This window comes from Ambystoma mexicanum, chromosome 9 (genome assembly GCF_040938575.1).
Source record: "Ambystoma mexicanum isolate Mex_15411 chromosome 9, UKY_AmexF1_1, whole genome shotgun sequence".
NCBI lineage: Eukaryota > Metazoa > Chordata > Amphibia > Caudata > Ambystomatidae > Ambystoma > Ambystoma mexicanum.
Window position 1 is genome coordinate 385,495,721 of NC_090931.1, and position 21,965 is coordinate 385,517,685.

At 44.9% G+C, this 21,965-nt stretch overlaps 1 protein-coding gene across 2 annotated transcripts in view; it reads right to left on the bottom strand.

Moving 5' to 3' along the window:
* The window catches only part of RABGEF1 (RAB guanine nucleotide exchange factor 1), a 618,943-nt gene that overhangs the window by 538,374 nt on the left and 58,604 nt on the right, over nt 1-21,965 (bottom strand). For both annotated transcript variants that reach the window (XM_069614860.1, XM_069614859.1), the window contains exon 3: nt 10,067-10,236. In XM_069614860.1, the coding sequence (XP_069470961.1) occupies nt 10,067-10,236 (170 nt within the window). The remainder of the gene's footprint in view (nt 1-10,066; nt 10,237-21,965) is intronic.

Here is a 21,965-nt window from a genome sequence, read left to right on the forward strand (position 1 = left end):
GAATGGTAGAGGGCGGGTGGGAGGACACAATTGGCAACAATAGATGGACCTGGAATGTGAGGGGACGGAACAGTTATATTAAAAGAAATAGGGTTATGATTTATCTGAAACGACAGAAGACAGACATAGCGTTGTTGCAGGAAAGCCACTTGACCAAAGGGAAACAAGATGTAATTAAACAGAAAAGGAATGGTACGACCCAAGGCGCAGTCTACTCCGCGTTCGCCAGAGGGTTAGTGATCTGGATTGCACCACATGTTCCATTTAATCTCCTACAGTCTTTTGTAGACATAGATGGTAGGATAGTAATGATACAGCGTTTGGTGGAAAGTAAAGAGATTTGTGTCATCAATGTTTATGCGCCGAACCAAGATACTGCCGCTTATTTCAGACCTCTTTACCCCAAGATTAGTCCGTATATAGATGGAGCAGTGATATGGGGAAGACGACTAATTGTGTCCTGGACCCAGCGATGGATAGATCAGACAACAAGACGGCTCACAAAACACTGTCGGCTAAAGTCTTGGACACATTACTGCGCCTTGGCAGTAGTTAGTGGATGCATGGAGGGTGAAGCACCCACAAGATCAGGTATACTCACATTATTCTGCCCCACAGAACCTACACACGAGGCTAGATTATGTGTTTACAGGGGAGGGAATCATACACAAGGTTACATGGGTTGCGTACAAAGCCAGGGTCCTGTCGGCTCATGCCCCACTGGTCTTGACGTGGCAGGTTCTATCCCCCCCAGGCCAGAATCCCGGCTTGGAGATTGAGAGTGGAGGCACTGATGGACGCAGGATTTAGCGAGGACCTGAGGGCAGAGATGAAAGAGTACTTCAAAACATAACACTGGCAGTGTAGACTCGGCCGGGATGTTGTGGGAGGCTTTTAAGGTGGTGGTGAGAGGGGCTGCTATAGCTAAGACGAATGGGATGCAAGAGGTTATAACTCTTGATTTGCAGAAAGTGGAGAAGAAATTGGAAATTATTATGCTTAAGGGCAATAGATCCCCAGGAGGCGGCCAAGGAAGTATCCCGGTTGCAGAAGGAGTGTAGAGATCACTGGGAATGGCAAGGCAAACTGAGCTATAAGAAGTATGTTGAGAGACAACAAGCGGAGGGGGACAAGCCAGGCAGATTGTTAGCCTGGTTATTCAAGAGCGAGACCTCCCAGCACATAAGGGCTGTGAAGGGGAAGGAGGGACAGTTGCTAGAGACTCAGGAAGGAGTGAACAAATGTTTGCATGAGTACTATATGCAGTTATACGAGGAACCCGGTGAGGCAGAGGAGGTAGATTTGCAAGAGGCACGGTCTGAGATTACGCTTCCTAAACTAGATAAAGATCAAAGAGATAACCTTGAGATTCCGATCACGTTAGAGGAGCTGGAGTACATTATAAAGGGACTGCCCACGAATAAGGTGTCAAGAACCGATTGGCTAGAAATGTTGAACGAGGCACTACAGATGCGTAGGCTACCAGAGTTGCTGTGAGAGACGATAATTATCCCACTCCTAAAACAAAATAAGCTGGATACGGATTGCAGATCCCATCGTCCCCTCATTACTTAATCAAGATGGGACGATTCTTACTGCGGTCATGGCGAATAGGTTGAAACCGGTTATTACACTCAGATCAGGCGGGGTATGTTCCACACAGGAACATAACTCATAATTTGCGGCTGCTACCTCACATAATAGATTACACCGAAAGGGGACCAGAGGAGGTGGCAGTAGTTTCACTTGACGCAGTTGAAGCGTTTGATTCCATCAAGTGTGCCTGGCTGGTAGCGGTCCTAGAAGAATACAGGATTGAGCCCACATACATTAAATGGGTGCGGATGCTGTACAGTGCACCATTGGCAAGAGTTAAGACAGGTTCCATTATTTCTGAGCAGTGGCAGTTGAGTAAGGGCACAAGACAAGGATGCCACTGGTTTCCGGTGCTCTTTATATTGGCGCTAGAGCCCTTGGCGGTATATCAGAGAAGAGTACAGAAAAGCGGGAGTTAGTACTAGAGGGGGCCGGCACCCGAAAACATTGCATGCCGATGATATGCTATTGTACTTGCAACACCCGGAAGAGAATCTGCAGATAGTAGTAAATGTGCTGGCACGATATGCCGCACTATCGGGCATAACAATCCGCAAAAGTCAAGCTTATACCCCTTGGGAGAAATTCTGTTGGGAAGCCCATACATAGGCTGCCGGTACTTCCGATAAGATGGGAGTTGGACACGTTTAGATACCTGGGGATAGATGTATTTCGTGACCCAAAGCTAGAACATAAGCATAACACAGAAGGTGATAACCAGAATTGAGAAGAGCATGGCATTCTGGACAAGGTTAGCATTGTCCATGACGGGACATGCAGCATTGCTAAAGATGGTAGTACTGCCGAGACTACTACACTATTTTGCGAATATTCCATACATGATACCTAAAAAGTTTTTCGCGAAGGTGCAAACTATATGCAGCAGATACCTATGGCATAACTCAAGGAATAGAATAGCATTGTGTAAACTACAAAACCCATATGAACAAGAAGGTATTAAATTGCCTAATTTTGAAGTATATTTCTTGGCTAGTCAGCTCCAATTTGTGGCCAGTTGGCTGTCAGAGGAGCAGACGCCCGAATCTAGGTTGCTCAGAGCAGAATGTGCACCGTACTTCCTAAATGCGATACTATGGCTACCCAACCAGCCGATCAACAAGGAGCGTCTATTATTGCACCTGGGAAATACGGTTTGGCGTAAGGCTTGCCTACTGATGAACATTCTTACTCCATGCAAATACCACTGGAGGTGGTGGACGAACATGTTAGATTAAATGCCAGAGGGAGCTGGGAGCCTATGGGAATAACGACAGTGGGGGCGGGGGGATGGACTGGTGGATGGGAAGCCCAAGGATTTTGGAGGGCTCGATTGCGGACATGGGGTTGCATCAGGGACAACATCACGTATTCTCGACTCCTGAGGATCACGAGAGGTAAGTGGCTGAATGCTGTACTGGCCCTACAATCGGTAGATGTCATAAAAACATTATATGATGTGTCGGAAAGGGGGACATGAGGTCTCCCGTGTTTATGAGTTATTGATGAATAGGGTGAGCAAGGAGATACACATAAGACAGAGTTGGGAGACAGAGGTGGGGGAGCCCATGTCAGATGAGATGTGGGGAAGAGTACAAAAGTACCACAAAAAAAGTGTCAAGAAATGTACGGTTTGAGCAGATTCAACTATATGTGACCCACAGAGCATACCTCACCCCCAAACAAAATAGCTCAGTTTAATCGGGCAGAGATACAAGTGTTCGAGAAGTGCAGGATGGAGAATGTGGAGATGGTGCATATGTTCTGGTCGTGGGCAGAGATAAGTAAATTCTGGGGAGAAGTGGCCCAATTAATGGCGAGAGTGGAAATTACTCTAGATGTGGGATTCCCATGGGTGCGTCTGTTGGGGAGCTTCCCTAGGCCTAGAAATTACAAGACCTGGCGTACATATTGGCCAAACACAGGGTAGCAAGGAGTTGTAAAGCACAGACGCAGCCGTCTGCACAAGGATAGTGGAGAGACCTAGCGACATGGGTTAACGCAGAAACAGTTGGGTGGCAAGAAGCAAGAGGGAGGAACGAAGATTGAGGATGGAGGGTTGGAGGCAAATGATTGCTACAATGTTCGTCTTGGAGCAAGTTACTCAGTACGGAGGCAGGTCCGGGGTGGAGAGGATACCATCAGCACAACTATGGGATGATCGAGACGGAGGAGGCGGAATGCAGAGTGGGTCGAGTTGGGTGGGAGGAATCATATAACTGAAATGTATATGTTGGCGGTTGAGAAATGGTTTGTAAATGTTATATGTAAAAACCAATTAAAATTGTTTTATTAAAAAAAAAAAAAAAACTGGAAATTGCAGCCTATATTTAGCCTGGAGAGGTTATGTGCACACTACAAACAGCATAGGCAGATTCTTTATTTTCTGCCCTGGAAGGTTTAACGCAGTCCCTCACCAAAAAGGTAGGTGAAAGTGTCCTATAGGCTATAATTAACATTAAAATGACACGATGGCTCGAGCAAGCTGTGCGGATTGAAAAGCACACATTTGTGATAGCGGGTGAGCAGCAGCAAATCATGGACTTTGGAAAGCGGATCCAAGTGCCATTTTTAGCCACACCATTGGGTCTTTATTTCATTTCATTTATAAAGCACAACCTTAACAGCTGTGAACATTATGAAGCCTAAATTAAAAAGAATGTGCGCTTCAATTAAAGCCAATGCAGGGATTTCAAAATTGGTCACCGTCCATTTTTTCTGGCTCCAATGATAGGTTTTAGCCACAGCATGAGCAACTAGTTTTAAAAGAACTCTGGGAGCTACTTGGAATATCCGTAAGTAGAACGTTCCCACCATCAATGTGAAACAGGAAATCAAAAAGGTGTATACAGATTATAATCTCTGATCCTGTGTAAAAGAGAAAGTTGATATTGGGACAGCAGAACTTTTTCTGACACATCAAGCCTCACTAAAATGTCGCTGTCAATAAGAAAGCTCAGATTTGGCTGAAGAAGACAGACATAAAGCAGTGTCCAGGGATTGAGTGAAGCAAACCAGAACTTAGTTGTACAGGTCTCATTTTCAGGACCAAATAATACAAACTCAGTTTTCGAATGTTAAATGTGCTTTTCTCATCCAGTCTTATTGAACCAAGCTTGCTAGTCTCACTTAATCTAACCTGACACAACGGTTTAAAAAAGGATAATCACCCTGCAGAATGTAGTTTATTGAAAGGGGATAGACTGCAGGCAGTCTAAACCATTTAATTTACTAGAAGTTTGTCCAAGTTTTCACGCCACCTCTGACAATTTCCCAGTTAAAAATACTGCTGTACATAGATCCCTTAACAGCCATCCATGATGAAAGAGCAATTCAACCACCATTGCTATTTAATTTGGCATTTATGTCTTCGTGAGTGTCTCCTCATGCATACAAGTGAAACTGTTTTACCATGGGAAGCATGTTGTCAAATACCATTTTAAACACACTGGAAAGTCATAGGAAAGCAAGAGTTCCTTTCTTGCAGCCAGTGTTTTCACCATAATTTAGACAGTGTTCTACCATAGCAACTTAACTGCACAGAGGTGCATGTAAAATGATGCAGAAATCTCAAAAATATATAAGCTTAAATTTTGATTTTATACAAATGCAAAAAACGCATTAGTGAATAGAGCCATGCGATGTAGATACAAAAACAGAACAAGCAACAGCAAAACCCTCAACGTTCAATGATCTAGTACTAATGGGACAGAAAAAATACAACTCAAAGCGACTAAACCTCATGCAAAAAGACGTGATAAAAGTAAACAAGTTGCACGTTTCCACAAATGTCATGGTGTGTATTTTTTCAAAACAGCACGTGATCAAGCAGAAATCTTGAAAGGAAGGCACAGGTCTTTTTTCAAAAAGTATTATGGTTCTTACTTCTGCAAGCTAAGCTCAGCAGCAGAATTTGAAACCCAGTGCTCGGAGACTCAAACGGTTTCCTGAAAACAATCACAGAACTATAAAGCGGATAGATTTGCATAGGGAAGAGTTCACATTGATATTTTAGAGACCCCAAACAAACCACAAAATGTAATAATTTAATCTATTGAGAGCACGAAGAACACATCTCTGGTTCCAAGTCGTTTTGCCGTAAATTAATTTGTTGTAATTCACTGCAACATTACTCCAATCCCTCTTGTTCCATCTCTACCACCCACAGCCCAAAAGTCCTCTATACCTCCTATCCCTCAAAGCACATACAAAATGTAATTCACCACGAAGTAATGCTGTTGAAGTAAGTAATGATCTTTTAGTAAATTACAAAATAGTTTACTGTGGCAAAACAACATTATACGATCTGTATATCATGATTGAGGGAAATGAAAAGGCCGGAAACTTCTGCACCATCCCTCTCAAGTCTCAGAATTCACAGGCTGCCATTTCGTTTAACCATGGCTTCATGGGACCAAAAGGTGCAGTCATTCAAAAGGTAAAAAAGAGGCAGGGTCACAAATCGATTTTTTTTATTTTTTAAAGACAGCACCAGACAAATAGACTTTAAAAAATATTTTAAATAGCCCCAGTAACGAGCCCTCCAATTTGCTCTGGTCGCCATCCATTTTCCCCAGTGCCTTTATTAAGGTCATGATCTGCTGTTACAAAGTATCAACAATGGACCAGACTAGAGGAAAACTTCCACTCTAAAGTGCAACAAATTATGAAAAAGAGGAATATGGACCAACTGCAGGGTTCGAAAATGAGGGGAGCTAGGAGTCATTTAGCTCCTTCTTTTAGCTTAGAAGCACCTGGTTAGCTTATCAGCAACAGCTATCAGGAGCTACTTTTGCACCCCAGGTGAAATGATGCTGAACAAACATACCAATTAAGCACTAGGCCCGAGCAGCAGGGGGGGGGGCGTTACCACTTGAGGTAATGCCCCTGGGCCCATAGTAACTAAGGCCCCGGGGCATTACCGGAAGTGGTAATGACGCCCCCCGCGCGACAAGCCTATTGTTACGAGTACCCCCGGGACGTAAAACAGGGGTACTAAGAGCATTTTTTTCTGTTCCGAAACGCTCTGGTATTTCAGAACAAAACTTTTTTTTTTTTAAATGGCCGCCGGGGATGGGAAAACAAAGTCAGTTTTCCCTTTCCATGGTGGCCATTCCAAATGAATGTGAAAAAGTGAACAAACAAAATGGCCACCATGGAAAGGGAGAAGGGACTACGTGTAGTCCCTTCCTTTCCATGACAGCCTGTCGAGGATTGGGAGCGGACGCGCTGGGGTCAGAAGTGTTCCCAGCGCGTCCGCTCCCGAAATGGTCAGAAAAGAAAGTAAGTGGGGTTGGGAGGGCGAGGAGGGAATTCTTTGGATTGGGGGTGCAGCGGGGGGGGGAACGACACTTATCGCGATCCCTGGCGGGGGAAGATGGCAGCCTCCAGCTGTGTGGTGCCACACCCCCCCCCTTGCCCCCCTGCCGGAGACAGAAAGAAAGGAACGTTGTGGGGGTGAGGAATTCCCAGTCAGGTATATGTGTTTTTAAATGTACATCTGTATTTGTTGTCATTCTGTATATACTTGTTGATACGGAGATCTTCGATTGAAGGGTGACAAAGATTTTATGGAATTAATATTGAACATTTTCTAAAGAATCAGAATTGTTCAATGTACATGTGCGATTGAGAGTATTTAAACTTAACCTATTATGATAAAACTGTGTGAAACCAGGGATACCCCCTGGTGCTATACCAAACATACCCTGGGATCTCCCATAGTTGAAGTAAGAATTAAGCAGATTCTCCACAGCTAGTTCTGCTGTTTCTTTACACTTGTTGGTCTATGTATAGACAGAAACATGCTATGCTAATCTGTCAATGTTTACATTAAATACAATTTTGTTTTTATAAATACATTAAAATATTATTGTATTTTGGTGCATTGTTTGGTACCAATACAGTGATTGAATCATGCTCAGTTCTAGGACCATTTAACATACTGAGATCATGATATTGGCAGCAGGTGTGCTAGATGAAACCCAATATGGTCAAATCATTTTATAAGTCTGTTACTCTTCTCCAAGATGCCACTGGTGGCAACTTCAAGTTTGTTTTCCTTCAAATTTGTATTAAAAAGGACAGTACCCCAAAATATAATTTGGAAAGCAGAAAGGAAACACTAGACATCCTTTCCTGAGAAGCACCATGTAAATGGAGCTGAATCTGAAACTTTGCATAGGGAAACGCTCCCATCTAGAATCATCAAGCAAAATAAGCCTCCAAATAAGTCCTGGTAGACTATCTTTGGTGGTATGCGATGGACATTGAAACGGTTTCTGTACAAGTACCTGCTGGGGAGCGCTTCCCAATGGCAATGTTGATTGAAAGGGACCAACAGTTTATACACTAATGCTTGAGGCTCCAGAATCTCAGGCAACAATCGGAGCTAAATAGGCTTTAGCAAGACCTTTCAAGAAAGTCTCTTTGTGAAATAGTTTCTACCACGAATGGACGCAGGAGAGAGGGGCGGTGTCCAGAAGATTCAGGACAGGACAATTAATACAAACAAGGGCCCTGTTCATTAGGTAGACCTATTTAAGTGACAAAACACGACAATGAAGGCTAAGGGAGTGTATTAGTTTATGCCAAGGGTGTTCCCTGGAACTGGTTTGGGGACTTCTAAAAATAGTCAGGCAGGGCTTCAGAAATAGCCGCATATGCTTTGGAAATTCTTACAGCAGTTCTTCATGATTGAAGCTGGACAATAATGACTTTCACAGCAGAACAAAGTTACAACTGCAATTGTAACACTCCGACGTTGAGGCCTGAAAGTAAGAAAGTGAGGCAAAACTTAAGACGCTGTGGCACAAAGGCGCAAGAGATATCAAATACGATGAATGTACAAAAAAAAGCTTGGCACACATAGCAAGAGTCGGTGAATCAAAGCTGCAGCTAGTTTGTGTAAACTACACACACAGAGATACACCCTTCCATTAGACTTAAAGAAAGGCAGGTGACTCATGATGCTGGCACTAAAACATGAACATATTTAACTCAGGATTAATTTACAAGTCAGTGCATGATTGCCTGTGTTTTGTAATGGGAGTTTCCATGGCTCCTGACCTGGCTCTCTGACTCCCGGTAGGTTGTTGAATTGTAGGGGGTAAGGGGCATCATGGAAATCATTATAGAAGAAAAATTAATTTGATTGTACTGAAACAGAAGAGAGCGCCTGAAAGAGCTGTGTGTGGGACACTCTCGCCAAAACAGATGGTGAGAAAGAGCATAACAATGAAAACCCTTCACTGAAAGCCTTCCGGGACCAGGGGATATATCCAAAATACTATAAAATCGAGGAGTAGAAAAGTTAAGAGGAGAAAGAAAGATGCAGCTTTATGATATGCAGGAGATATGTGGAATACTGCCCTGCGCTCAGTGCCCCATTAATCCTTTTAATCATTCCATTTGGAATTAGAGGTTGTCATTGGAATTTAAAACAACTCATTGTACAGTTATGGCTTGATTGTACTGAAAATGCATATAAATTAAATGTAAAATTGATACACTGAAAAATTAAGATTCTAGATAAACTGTGAAAGGTTGTAGGAAAGGCAAAAATGAAATAGATGTGGAAAAGGAAGGAGTAGCCTATCAATTACCTTGAGCTATGCTTGGTGCTGTAGTTGAAAACAAATCCACTGCACCTCTACCAGAAATATGTAAAAACAATTTAATATTTCCTAACTCTTGGTAAAAAAACGGTGCCACCTCTCTGCACAAAATATATTATTGCATAAGATCCAGAGTGAATGGCACCATACACACACAGTGATCTGAGCTATTCTCTGAAGTACATGAAAGGTGTAACGTGTGGTTGGGTGACTACGTTGCACTTTTATCAGAACCTTGATGTTCTTATTGTGGTACAAAAATAAAAATAGTAACATTGTCACAATTGTATACTAAGCCCACAGTGTGATAAGGTATTTTTTTTTTAAACATGTCTTGGCACGTCCAAGTATTTTGGCAAAGTGACTGTACCCATGTTTTTGTAATGCTCTTTGTAATATGAACTTTTTTTTTTACCAAGAGTTATGAAATATTAAACAGTTTTTAACAGATTTCTGGCAGAGGTGCAGTGGATTTTTTCAACCTTATCACACAGCATAGTTCAAGGTTATTAGTAGACGTGGAAAAGGGAGGGGTAGCCGGTTTCCTTTTTGCCTTAGATTATATTGTTTCTTCCTCTTGCGACGAAGGCCCCCAAAATATAATAAGTGGGAAGTACCCATATTATATTTTATATGTTTTAGGAAAGAACAGTTTTCCTCCCCAAAACACCCAGTACCTTAAATAAATAAACACTTTTTTTTTTTTTTTAAGGGCAGCACTGTGCACGTGCTATAAAAGGTGTGCTTCAATAACATTATGAATTTTAAAAGGCAAATCTAGAAATGTAGAGAGCACAGTTTATTTAGTACCATTATTGGGAAACATCCTGCACATACGAGAAAGGAAAGAAGCTCACCCTTTTTGGACGGTGCCTTAGAGGACGAACTAAAGAACTTCTTAACAGTTGTCACCTTGCGTGTTTTCTCATTTGTTTTCTTTTCCTCAAACTTTGAGAAGGTGAGGGATGGCTGCCCACCTTGCGCCCCTTGAGTGCTGGCGAAAGCTGCCTCCTCTTCTCTCTGCAGACTACAAACAGGTTTGCATTAGTAGACATGCATTTGACAACAATAAAGCTAAGCCCAGTCTGTATTCATCACATACGAAAAGCAAATTACTAAGCAGTCACTAAGGTATTTGCATGATGTTTAACTTCTTAACTGCTGAGGGTTTCCCTCCCAGTGCTGAGCCCTTGTTTGGACATTTTGGTATGTCACGATTCAATCCCTTGTAACCTTTGTTACAAATGTTATCCCGATCAAATGTGCACCCTTTTCTTCCCAAATGTAGATGGTCACAACGACACGAAGGATTCGTGGTTTGTTTTACGGTGTGTGAGAAAATAACAAAGGTGACAAAATGTGTTTTTTCAGAAAATAATGTACGAAGAAGCCTGTTTTTTTCTTGTAAGAGGTAGGAACAAAAGGTTTGCAGTTCTGAATTCGCCATTTTCCAACCTTTCAAGAACAGGGTGAGGGGAAACAAAAAATATTTTTCATAAGGTTACCATCAGTTTTGTGAGAAGTTGGTGATTTTTCCCTAAATTATTATTTTTCTTTTTAATAGGACATGCTTATAACTATTATAATTGGATATTTATTATACACTTATACGCAGGAGGTTTCTAAGCTCGGACCTGGGGATCGAACCTGTGTTGCTCTGCATCATCTTGCTTCCAAGACAAGCGCGTTGCCCCCGAACTATCGGCACAGAATGGAAGAGGAGGGCAGGAAAGCTCAATGGGAACACAAAGGCATACATTTCTGAAAAGTAGCCAAAATTCCAAGTTCAGCCAGGCAACAACAATGTACCTAAAATTCCCATGTGGGACTGTGAAAAGTGACAGAAAAATAAAAAGTATGTGCTGGACATGTTTGCACTTGTAAGGTAATGGTTTCCGTGAATATTGAGAAAAGCAATGCACCGCTACATTCCCCTGACTCTTCTAGTTAGGAAATCACATTTTTCAAAATGTTTCACAAAACAAGAAGTACCACGAGCCAAAAACGGAGACATGGTATACAGGATTGTTATGCCCACAGCCTAAACAGACGTACTTAGCATTTGAAAATACCGAAAACTAATGTGTTAATGAATGGCAATCATATATTTTCTGAAAGAGCACAGGAAGAGCTTTTGACCGAAAGGTGAATTGCGTAGGTTATAAAAGCCTACAGTGCCTAAAGCAGTGACTAAATGTAGGTCACATTTGGAAAATGAAAGGGTTGTTTAATAAACCGCAGTAGGAAATTTATGAAAACGTTATCACAACCAAGAGAAAACAAATATTCTACATTCCCACCGGTGTTGCGATAAAAATGGTACCTCGTGTGGGTGCACTGACGTGGGCACAAAGGGAAATGGCTAAACCACTGGTACATCAAACACCCTGGGGAAGACTGGATTGGCTTTGCGGACAATCCACAAATTTGGGCTGGGGTGTCAACCAAGGGAACAGGGAACCCCATGCATTTCTGAAAAGACAACACCCGTGGGAATCTAATGAGCCCTCACTTGCGTGAATCGTGTGACAAATTATTACCCACAAGGACCGGCAAAGTCCAAAATGTAGGAGAAAAAACACAATGTTAGCCACCAGGAAACCACTGAAACACCCGGGCTCCACCATATGTCCTACCGCCCACATTCCCACTGGTGTCCCGACAAATATGTACCTGCCTCCCATGTGGATCGCCCATCCCCAAGCCCAGCGGTGGTCCCGGGGTGTTCCAGCAGGGTCTCCAGAAGGGAAAGCTGTAACGCGGCACAGCCAGAGCTTCAGGACGGCCGGGGGTGCTACCCCCTTCCTTGGGCACCCGTCTCCCATGTAGGTCGACCGTCCCCAGGACCAGCGACAGTCCCAGGTAGCCTGGACAAGCTCCCCCATCCCTCCCTCGACGGCAAAGATGTAACGCAGCACACCCAGAGCTCCTGGATGGCCAGGGGTACTGCAACAGGTGAAACAGACCCCAACCCCAAAATCTTATCCGTGGTGGCCTAGTGTTCCTTACTGCTTCACAGGGTTGGCAAAATGTGACCAGGCCCTCACTTTTGCCCCCCTCCCTCTCACCCCCAGGGAAGCAGAAAGGAGCTTCCCCCTCCATGGGGGATTCCTGAGGGGACTGGCCCTACAGGCATATACAGGCATAGGGCCAGCCCCCTGATGCCCCCCAAGTGTGCCTCTGGCAAAATTGACCCACGTTGTTTTGCCTTCCTTGGGGGCAAATCGATGCAAAACTGCACCAATTTACCCCCAAAAAAGGCAAAACCTTATGCCATCTGGTTGGCATTTTTCGGGGGTGGGGGCTGATTGCCCTGCCCCCTCCATTCCCCAGACCATTTCCCTGGTGGCCTAGTGGTCCTTGCTGCTTCCCTGGGGTGGCAAAATGGGGTCAGACCCTCAATGTTGCCCCCAATAAGGAAGCAGCACGAATCTGCCCCTCCCTGGGGGGGGGGGGGGGTTTGGGGTGGGGGGCTGGCCCACAGGCACAGCGCCAGCCCTCTAATTCCCCAAAGTGTGTCTTTTTGGCGAATGGCTTTTTTTGTCTTTGTTGAGGGCAAATGGGTGCAACACAGCACCCATCTGACCCCAAAGAATGCAAAAATTGTACCAATTAATTGGTACCAATTAATGAATGAATTGCCCACTTCAAAGTTATAAGTGTGCTAGCTACATTATTAGTCCATCTGACGAGGCATGTGTGCAGGTTAGAGTGAATGTAAACATATGGCAACCCTGGAAGCAAAATTTCCCTCCAAAAGCACCTCTTCTGTCCAATTTAAAGTGGCAGTGTGGTTCTATGGAGGGGTCAATCTAGGCACTTTTTGATATGCATATTCAGGCTCCCAATTTAAACCAGATCTACACGTAAAGTCTTGCATGATGTTCTAAGGCTTTTTTTGAACAAGCACCATGTGATTAAGATTAATACAACCAACATAAAAATCTACGCCCAGAGCTCAGAAGTGGAAATTGGATTGTGGGTTTCTGAAGGATGCGTTCTAGAAAGGATGGCTACCCTCTAAAAACGGGACCAGTAACAACAACGTTGCATGAAAATGATCTTCAACCTTTGTACAGGTGCATCATGCCACCACTTCTATTAAAGGAAGTATTTTACCAGTATGATACCCATCACAGAACAGTCATATAATATATTGCTTGTATATGAAGCGCACCCCAGTATGCTCTAAATATATTAATGCTATAATGGGTGCATATGTTGGATGGCTTAGCGCTTATAAAATGACCAGAGGCAAATGTGGCACTGTGCCTAGTTTTCACATACAACCACATTGATTTGTGCGATGCCCTAAGGAATTTTTTTTGTAGCCTCTGATCTCTTTACCAGCCTATTTCCTACATTATGCACTAGCATTGCTGCTTGTGTTTTGGGGCACAACAGCCACTTTGTCTTAAACTGCGACAATCATTCCTACATAAGCAGCCATTGTTAAAGCCTCAAAGCACCAATACAGGCTTACAGTATGGATTACTAAAATTCAACAGTCAGAAAACAAACAGACTACTTTTCGGTGATAATCCTAAACACATTGGAACAAACAAGAAATCACTATCCTTCAGACCACCCTTACATTGAATACGAAGCACATGAGACCAATTAATGATAAACCACTTTAATCAAGATTTCATTTGGCTCATTGAATTTGGTATTTTCGCAATCCCTTCATCAGTGCTACCAACCCCTCTAAAATGGATTGCAATTTCCTTTCTTTAGTTTTTGCTGAACAAACATTTATGATGTCAGCAAAAAGAAAATGCACTTGTGTGCTTTGGCATAGGCGAGGCACCATAAATCATTATATATTGATGAGACAAGTAGGGTATGTGGAATTTTAAAAAACAATGTATGCTTGGAGAACATAAGCGAGTTCTAAAAGTAATCATGTAATCCGAGGTTGCAGTACCTCCCAGGATACATAATGCCAGGTGGGTTCATGGTGTAGGGAAGCAAAGTTTAGTTGCAGCTGGTCGTTTACGGTAAAGGTGCATCTATAATGGTGTTCTGCTGTGAGCGAAAGAGGACGTTTTTCCTACATGCATTCTGTTTCCCCCGTATTTACAGTTCTCAAAAGTGGGTGTCTGCTTAAATTTACCCCACTTTTACCCCTAAAGTTTCAATGCCTTTTCATAGTACACAAATTATCTGGCCTTCGTTTTTATTTCCCGGTAAATATCTGTGCCTTATATGTGCGAATAGCAGTTCAAACACACATCTCTAATGAAAAGTACGATTTTCAAAAGGAGACTCATTGTGACTTTCGGGCACTGCACATCAGGGTCTTAAACCACTGCTCCCTCAGTAGGTGGATTGAGCAGGTGATCACAACAGCATTATGAACTTGTAGAGTTGCCTGCTCTGCTGGGTGTGCAGGATAGATGAACTAGAGGAGTGGCAGCCTTTTGGGTGGAATTGAAAGGGGTTCTGATGCAGGAAATAAGTCAACCCGCTACCAGTGCATCTGCGTTCATATTCATTCTGCACTACAAGATTCAGGGGAAACAAACCCCTATGGAGTACTCGCAGGATAAAATGGACATCAAGTGTGAATAACAGTTCTCCACTGTAATCTCCAGTTCTGTGATTTGCAGTTCAAAGTTGACTGATTGCCATATCCTTACTTTAGCTAGGACTGGGACGAGGAAGATTGGACACAGTGGTAGAGATCCACTCATCGGTTATGTTCACTATTCCAAGTCCAGAGCTTATGCGTCACAGTCTACTTACCTCACTCCCTCCCTGCCTCCCTCCCTGCCTGCCTCCCTCCCTCCCAACTTTGAACATTGTTCTTGGCTTGTGAGGATCAGGAGTAGCTGAAAGAGTGACCTCTATGTATACCCCATCACAAGGATGTGAGGAGGAAATTTTTTTTGGGGATACTGCCCGTCAGCAGAGGTCTTTCAGGGAAGCTATTGCCTCACATAGGTTAGGACGGTGACTAGGAAGAGCTGGACTCAGAGTAATGTGGATAACCTGTAAGTAATTGGGGCATCAATAGGGGATTACTTAGTTAAGTACAGTAGAAACGTCCTCATGGTTTGAAAATAGAAAAAAATGCTGACTGACGAATGAAGCCATGGATGCATGTCCAGGCATTACTGTGAGTCTGGGAAAAGTTGCCTGCATATAGTCTATATTGTTTTCATGCGGGCCTAATGGAGCACTTTAAATCATGTGTGTTAGGCAGGACGCTAGGGTCAGAGCCAATCTGCTTAATTCGGGATTCAGTACTAGTTTGTGAAAACGTCTGGTTCAGTCTGCGGTTGGTGGTAGCTCCAAAGCAACTCGGTCATTGCAACTAAACATTTTTAAACATCTTTTTATTGGCATTTTTTAAAAACTCGGTACCATACCGTTAAGATCACTGCGCTGACACATTGCGCGCTAATGAGTATCTTTTTTTTCTTGTTCTGAAATTCATGTTTAACATCAGAATGGTGATAGTATGCATTTAATCAAAAAAAATTAACATTCCCCCCCAGCATCCCCATCTGTGAGTTGCAACGGCATGTTTATGTCTGTCGTGGCCGGGCATTGGCGTACCGTATTCCCCTTTCGCCTTCTCTATTCGCTTCTTATTGGGTCATTCGCCATGTTTACATTTTTGATGGTCGTCTACTCGTTCCTCCCCCCCCTTACGTGTATGGGCCAGTCAGTTCTCGGAATTGTATTGCTCTCGAGGGATTGTGTGTCTGGTGTCTAGCAAAAGTCTCTTGTTCCATTCTACAGGTTTTTGAAAGGAGTGTGGCTCACTCGGCCGAGGTTCTTAGCGTTCCAGTGGGTGATGAGGCGTTTCCTTGCCGTAAATAGACCTAGGAGTTTGCGGGTTAGCCCGCCATCGTGCCAGTCGTCAGCCATTGCCCCTAAGAACATCACCTCGGGTGTGAATGCTACGGAGGCCCCACTGATGTCCGTAACCTGCTTGTGCACTTCCCTCCAGTATGGACATTGCCAGAGTATATGACCCATCATGCCAATGGCACAGCACTCTTTCATGCAATCGCTTGTTTGGGATATCCCCCATCTTGTGTAGGGGTGTAGTATTTGTAATTGATTTTACACTGAAACCAGATAAGTAAATAAATATTCTGTAACCTATGCCGTGATACCTCCGGGTCTGGGCATATAACAAATAACAAAAATTAAAATAAAATACTGGATCTCTCCGTTTGAGGTTGATGGAGATTAGTGATATGGCGGTGTAGTAGTCCAGAATGTCAGATATCTCAATTTGGACCCCATGGTCCTCAGACCATACGTGTACAAGTGTGTGGTTCAATCCCAGGTTGTTCGGGGCTGCCATAGAATGTGCGGAGGAGGGGAAAGGATTTGAGGTGTCGCTCCATTTCAGTCTCACAGGGGGTCAGGGCCGGGGGTGGGGAGGTGGGTTGGCCGGGGGGTATGGGTTGTGCCATGTGGCGACGTTTAGTGGTGCATATTGTGTGGTATGTGAGCCAGTAGCCTATGCTTAGGCCAAGTTTCATACATGTGTCTTGGAACGGCTGTAGTACCCCCTCCTCGCATATGTCCATTATTCTTATGTTGGCCCACTTTTGGTCCTGCTTTTGGTTAAGTTTTGTGCGCCAGTCCGTAGGATAGCACCGCCCGGATGCTGAACCATGGTGGTGCGTGCTTGGTTTGGACCCTTTGCACTGTCCTGAGTTTATGCCATTTGGCGATTGTGGGACCTATTATGTTTTTTTATGGCTGGCAGGAGCCCGTTTGGGGGAATGGCCATGATCTCAATTGGGTTGAGTGGTTTCATTAGCTCATCTTCCATTGCCCTCCAGCTGGAGTAGTCCGATGCGTCCAGCCAGCGTTTTATCCAGCAGACTTGTGCCGCTTGATAGTATGCCTTATGGGATGGGGTCGCCAGTCCACCGTCTGCCTTTGCTGCCTGTAGGACCGATAGGCGTATTCTCGCCTTCTTCCCTTTCCAGATAAACTTGAAAGTCTTGAAAACCTGTCTTGCCGAAATGAATCCCACACCTTAAGTGTAATAAATCCCGCTGTAGGGATCCTGTGTCACCTCCAACAGGCCACTTAGTGCACTCGATGGAAACCATGACATAGTTGCTGGCTTTTCGGAGGGAGTGTGTGGGTTCTACTGCTGATGTGTTGTAATTTTGTTTTGTACTTTTTAAAAGGTTTCTTGAAACCAATAAAAATATATATATATACCTAAAAAAAAAAAAAAGATAAACTTGTTAATTGCTTTGTCCAGATCTTTCATGACCTTGAGAGGCAGGCTGACTGGGATCATCATTGCAATGTATATTATCTTGGGGAACAAATTAATTTTCAGGGCGTTTATCCGCCCGGTCAGGGAGAGGTTTAGGGTATCCCATCTTTTAAGGTCCTGTCAGATGCCCGTTATTTACTGTGGGTAGTTTAGGTCCCTGATGCTACCAATTGACACGCTAATGTTAACCCAGGTATTTAATGTAGTGTTTTTGTAGGGAGAAAAGAGCCACCGCCCGGGGTCCCACGGGATGTCTGGGCGTAGTGGCATGACCTCAGATTTTCTCCAATTGATTTTGTATCCCGCCATGGGGCCCATCTCGAGTAGAAGCGCCTGGATGTGTGCAAGGGATGCAGGGTCGTTGCTAATGTAAAGCAGCATGTTGTTCGCAGAGAGGGACACGCGGTGTTCCTCAACCCCCTGTACTATACCTGCCCATCCCTTATCTACCCAGAGCTTGATCGCTATCGGCTCTATGGATAGGGCGTAGAGCAGGGGCGATTAGGGGCACCCTTGGCGCGTGCCCGATTGGAGTTAAAACGCTGGGGAGGCAATCCCATTGTTTACCACCGCGGCTGTGGGGCCCATATATAACAGTTTTATCATTTGGACAAGATGGGGAGGAAAGCCATAGCGTGGTAGGACTTTGAATATGAACTCTCATTGCACTTTGTCAAAAGCCTTTTCCGCATCTAGAGCCAGTATTAGGTCTTCGGGGTCTACCATGTGCAGCAGTCTTCTCATGTTATCACTCAAATGTCTATTTCAAATGAAGCCCGTTTGGTCTTTATGGATGATGTTTGGAAGGCTGTTTTCTATGCGTTTCGCTAGGCACTTTGCTAAGATCTTGGTGTCCGTGTTCATGAGAGATATGGGCCTGTAGGAGCCGCACTTTTCTGGGTCCCGCCCCCCTTGTGAAAGTTAGGTTTGCCTCAAGCATAGATTGGGGGAGATGGCCTTGCTCTACTGCCTCTTTGAATACCTCCTCCAGCTGGGATGCGATTTCTTCTCCTAGTTCTTTACAGAGGTTTATCGGGAGTCCGTGAGGCCCCGCTGATTTCCCCACGGACAGTGCGGCTATGGCTATTGATATTTCCGCCACCGTGATTTGGGCCTCCATGGCGGCCTTCTGATCGGGTGGGGTTTTGGGGGTCTGTATGGAGTCTAAACAGAGATCTACATCTTGGGTCATGGAGGAGTATGCTGCTGTGTATAGCTCTTTGTAGAATTCTGCGAATCATTAATTTATACGGGTGTCCCCAACTAGTCGCTCTCCCCCTCTGTCCTGCTTAGAGCTATTGTTTGCGCTGCTTGCCTCTGTTTTAGGGCCAATGCCATTGACCTTAGGGGCTTGTGGCTTTCGATATAATAGGTCTGGGACCAGCTAGTGTATGATTTTTGGGCGCGGTCAGCCGTCAGTTGACCTATCTTGGCGGAGAGTTTATTTAGAAGTGTTTTAGTTGTTGGTTTCTGGTTCTTTTGTGGTCTCACTCTACTTTGTCGAGTTCGACCGTTAGGCGGGCTACTTCAGCCCCCCACATTTCATCCAATTGCCCTTCATATAGGCCTTGTAGGCGTCCCAGCATTTATGAGCTGTGTAGTCCTGTCCTATGTTGTTTTCCCAGAACCGCTCTGTGTCTGCCACTAGATGTTCCACTATGATGGGGTAGGGGAGAATAATGTATGTTTAGCCTGCACTGGGGTGGTTTGCGTATTGTGTCCGGTAGGGTGATGCATAGGAGGCCCGGGGCATGATCCGATAGGGGGATCGGAAGGATAGTTCTGTCGCCAGATAACGTGTGTTAGAAGGTATTAGCCAGTAGTCCAGCCGGGAGTAACTATCGTGTGGGTGTGAGTAGAATGTGAAGTCTTGTTTTTGGCTGTGTATGTGTCCACACATCAATGTATTATTGCCTGAAGAGAAGCCCATTTCTTCGTGGTGATGGTGCCCCCTGTGGGCGTGCATTGGTGATCTAGTCGGGGGTCCAGGATAAGTTAAGGTCACCTCCTATGAACGCGAGCTTGCCCATATATTGTGCACAGGTCGCGAACATCTTAGTGAAAAAGGATGGGGTATCCGTGGTGGATGCATACACATTAAGGAGCGTGATGGGGTGTTGGTGTAGTAGGCCCTGAGCGAGCATATACCTGCCCTAAGTGTCTGCGATGGTATGCTTGACATGGAATGGGACCCGCCTATTAATGAGTATCGATACTCCTCTTTTCCCATGATGAGGGGAGTGAATAGCCATGCCCACCCATCCCTGTTGTAGCTTCCCCGACTCTGCAAGTCCTAGGTGAGTTACTTGGAGGAATATCATGTCACCTTGGAGATCCCGCATGCTGTTGAGCATTCTTCTGCGTTTAATGGGGTGGCCCAGGCCCTGTATATTAAGTGACACTAGGTTGATAGTGGGGGTCATTGCCTATGTGTGCGTATCCTGGATAATGCGGATCGTGTATAGATTATGCCTTGGGGTGCTATAGTGTGTAGTGGCAGTTTGGTATGGCCTCTGTTGTCTTACCCTGGAAGCATGCAACTCATTCTGACTCCAACAGGAGCCTTCCCCAACTCTTAACCAAACAACAAAATAAGACCTTTGGGTAGGTCTAACCAGTCGCCTATGCCCAACACATGGCATGTATGCCAAGGCATGAGGTTTGGGGGGGCGGGCCCTGTTCAGCTGGTGGGGGCTGGTGCCTCCGCTTCCCCTGGCCGTCTGCCGTGAGGGTGATGGCACGGCACTCCCCTGCCTCGTACATTTATTTATTTGAATGTATAAAGCGCCCAGCGGCCCATAGGCATCGTGGCGCTGTTACACCCTATTCACTTAGCAAAGGTACATTACATAGCAGTTGTAGAGATTTGGGGGGGAAAAAAATCTTTACGTAGGCAGGTTAGGCATTGTAGGGACAGTTTGTTGAATAGATTAGTTTTTAGCACCTTTCTGAAGACAGATTTTTCATGGCGTAGGTTGGGCGGGAGTGCGTTCCAAGCTTTGGGGGCTAGTACGTCAAAGTTTGTACCGCCCGCTTTGGCTTTATTGAAAACTGGAACTGATAATAGCTGGGAGTATTGGTCCCGCCTTGGTCTGTGGGCTGGAGCAAGGTGTATTCTTTCTGACAGGTAGGCAGGGGCTGTCTGGGCAATGCATTTGTGAATAACCGTGAGGGCTTTAAATGTTATGCGTTCTTTGATGGGTAGCCAGTGGGCATCTTTTCTTGCCTGTGAGATGTGTTCTCTCCTAGGTATGCTGAGGGCCGCTCTGAGGGCATTGTTTTGTGCCGTTTGCAGTTTGTTAATGTTTTTGGTGGAGGTGCCTAGGAGCAGGATGTTGCAGTAGTAGTTTTGCGGCAATGGTGGCTCTGGCGATGTTGAGGCAGTTGGTTGGTGATAGGTGTGGTTTTACTGCGTTTATGATTTTTGTAGTGATTGCAACTGAGGATGAGATGGCGCTGACTTGCCTGTCCATTGATAAGGTGGCGTCAAGGTATACCCCAAGAGTTTTCACTGCAGTGGAAGCTGTGATAACCGTATTCTCAATGTTGAAGGAATTATACTAGTCATTCAGTATTTTTAGAGACTCTTTGGGGCCTATCAGTAGGATTTCGTTTTTTTCCCCCGTTTAGGCAGAGACCATTGGCTGCCATCCAGCCCTGGATGCGTGCACAAGTCTTTTGGAGTGTGTTAAGGTCTTGTTCATAGTTCCCAGTAAGGGGCAGACGAATGTGTGTCGTCGGCATAGTTGGTAAAGGCTACGCCGAATTCTTCTAGGTCGCAGAACAGTGGGAGGGTGAAGAGTTTGTATAGAGTGGGGGGAGGTACAGGATCCTTGTGGCACTCCACACTCAATGGTGGAAGGGGTGGCTGAGGCATGATCGGAGAAGACCCTCATCGCTCGGTCTTCCAGGAAGGAGGTTATCCAGGCGGTGGCTTCATGGGAGAAGTGGGCGGTGTCCTTGAGATGTTTGCACAGGATCTTTTGGTCAACCAAATCAAAGGCCGCAGACAGATCCAAGAGTAAGAGGAGTGAGGATTTGCCTTTGTCCATGGCTTCAAGTAATTGATTCTTGAGGTCCAAGAGGGCCTATTCTGTGCCATGACAAAGGCGAAACTCGGATTGTCTTTTTCCTAGGATATTGTGGGTTTCTAGGTAAGACTGAATCTGTAGGTATGCAGCCTTATCCAGGATTTTCAACAGGAAGGGCACTGTAGTAATTGGACGGTAGTTGGTGGGGGAGTCTGGGTCAAGGGTGGGTTTCTTTAGTAGTGGGCGCACCCATGCTTCCTTAAGGGCGAGTGGGACGGTACTATTGGTGAAGGAGGCGTTGATAAAGGAGGTGATGAATGGGGCTAAGGCTGCGGCGCAGTCTTTGACGATGTTGGCTGGGGGTGTGTCCCCTTTACATAGCAACAGTTTGATGCGCTTCATGATTAGTAGGACTTCTGGGATGGTTACTTCCCTGAATGAAAATGGTGTGGGTTTGTTAGT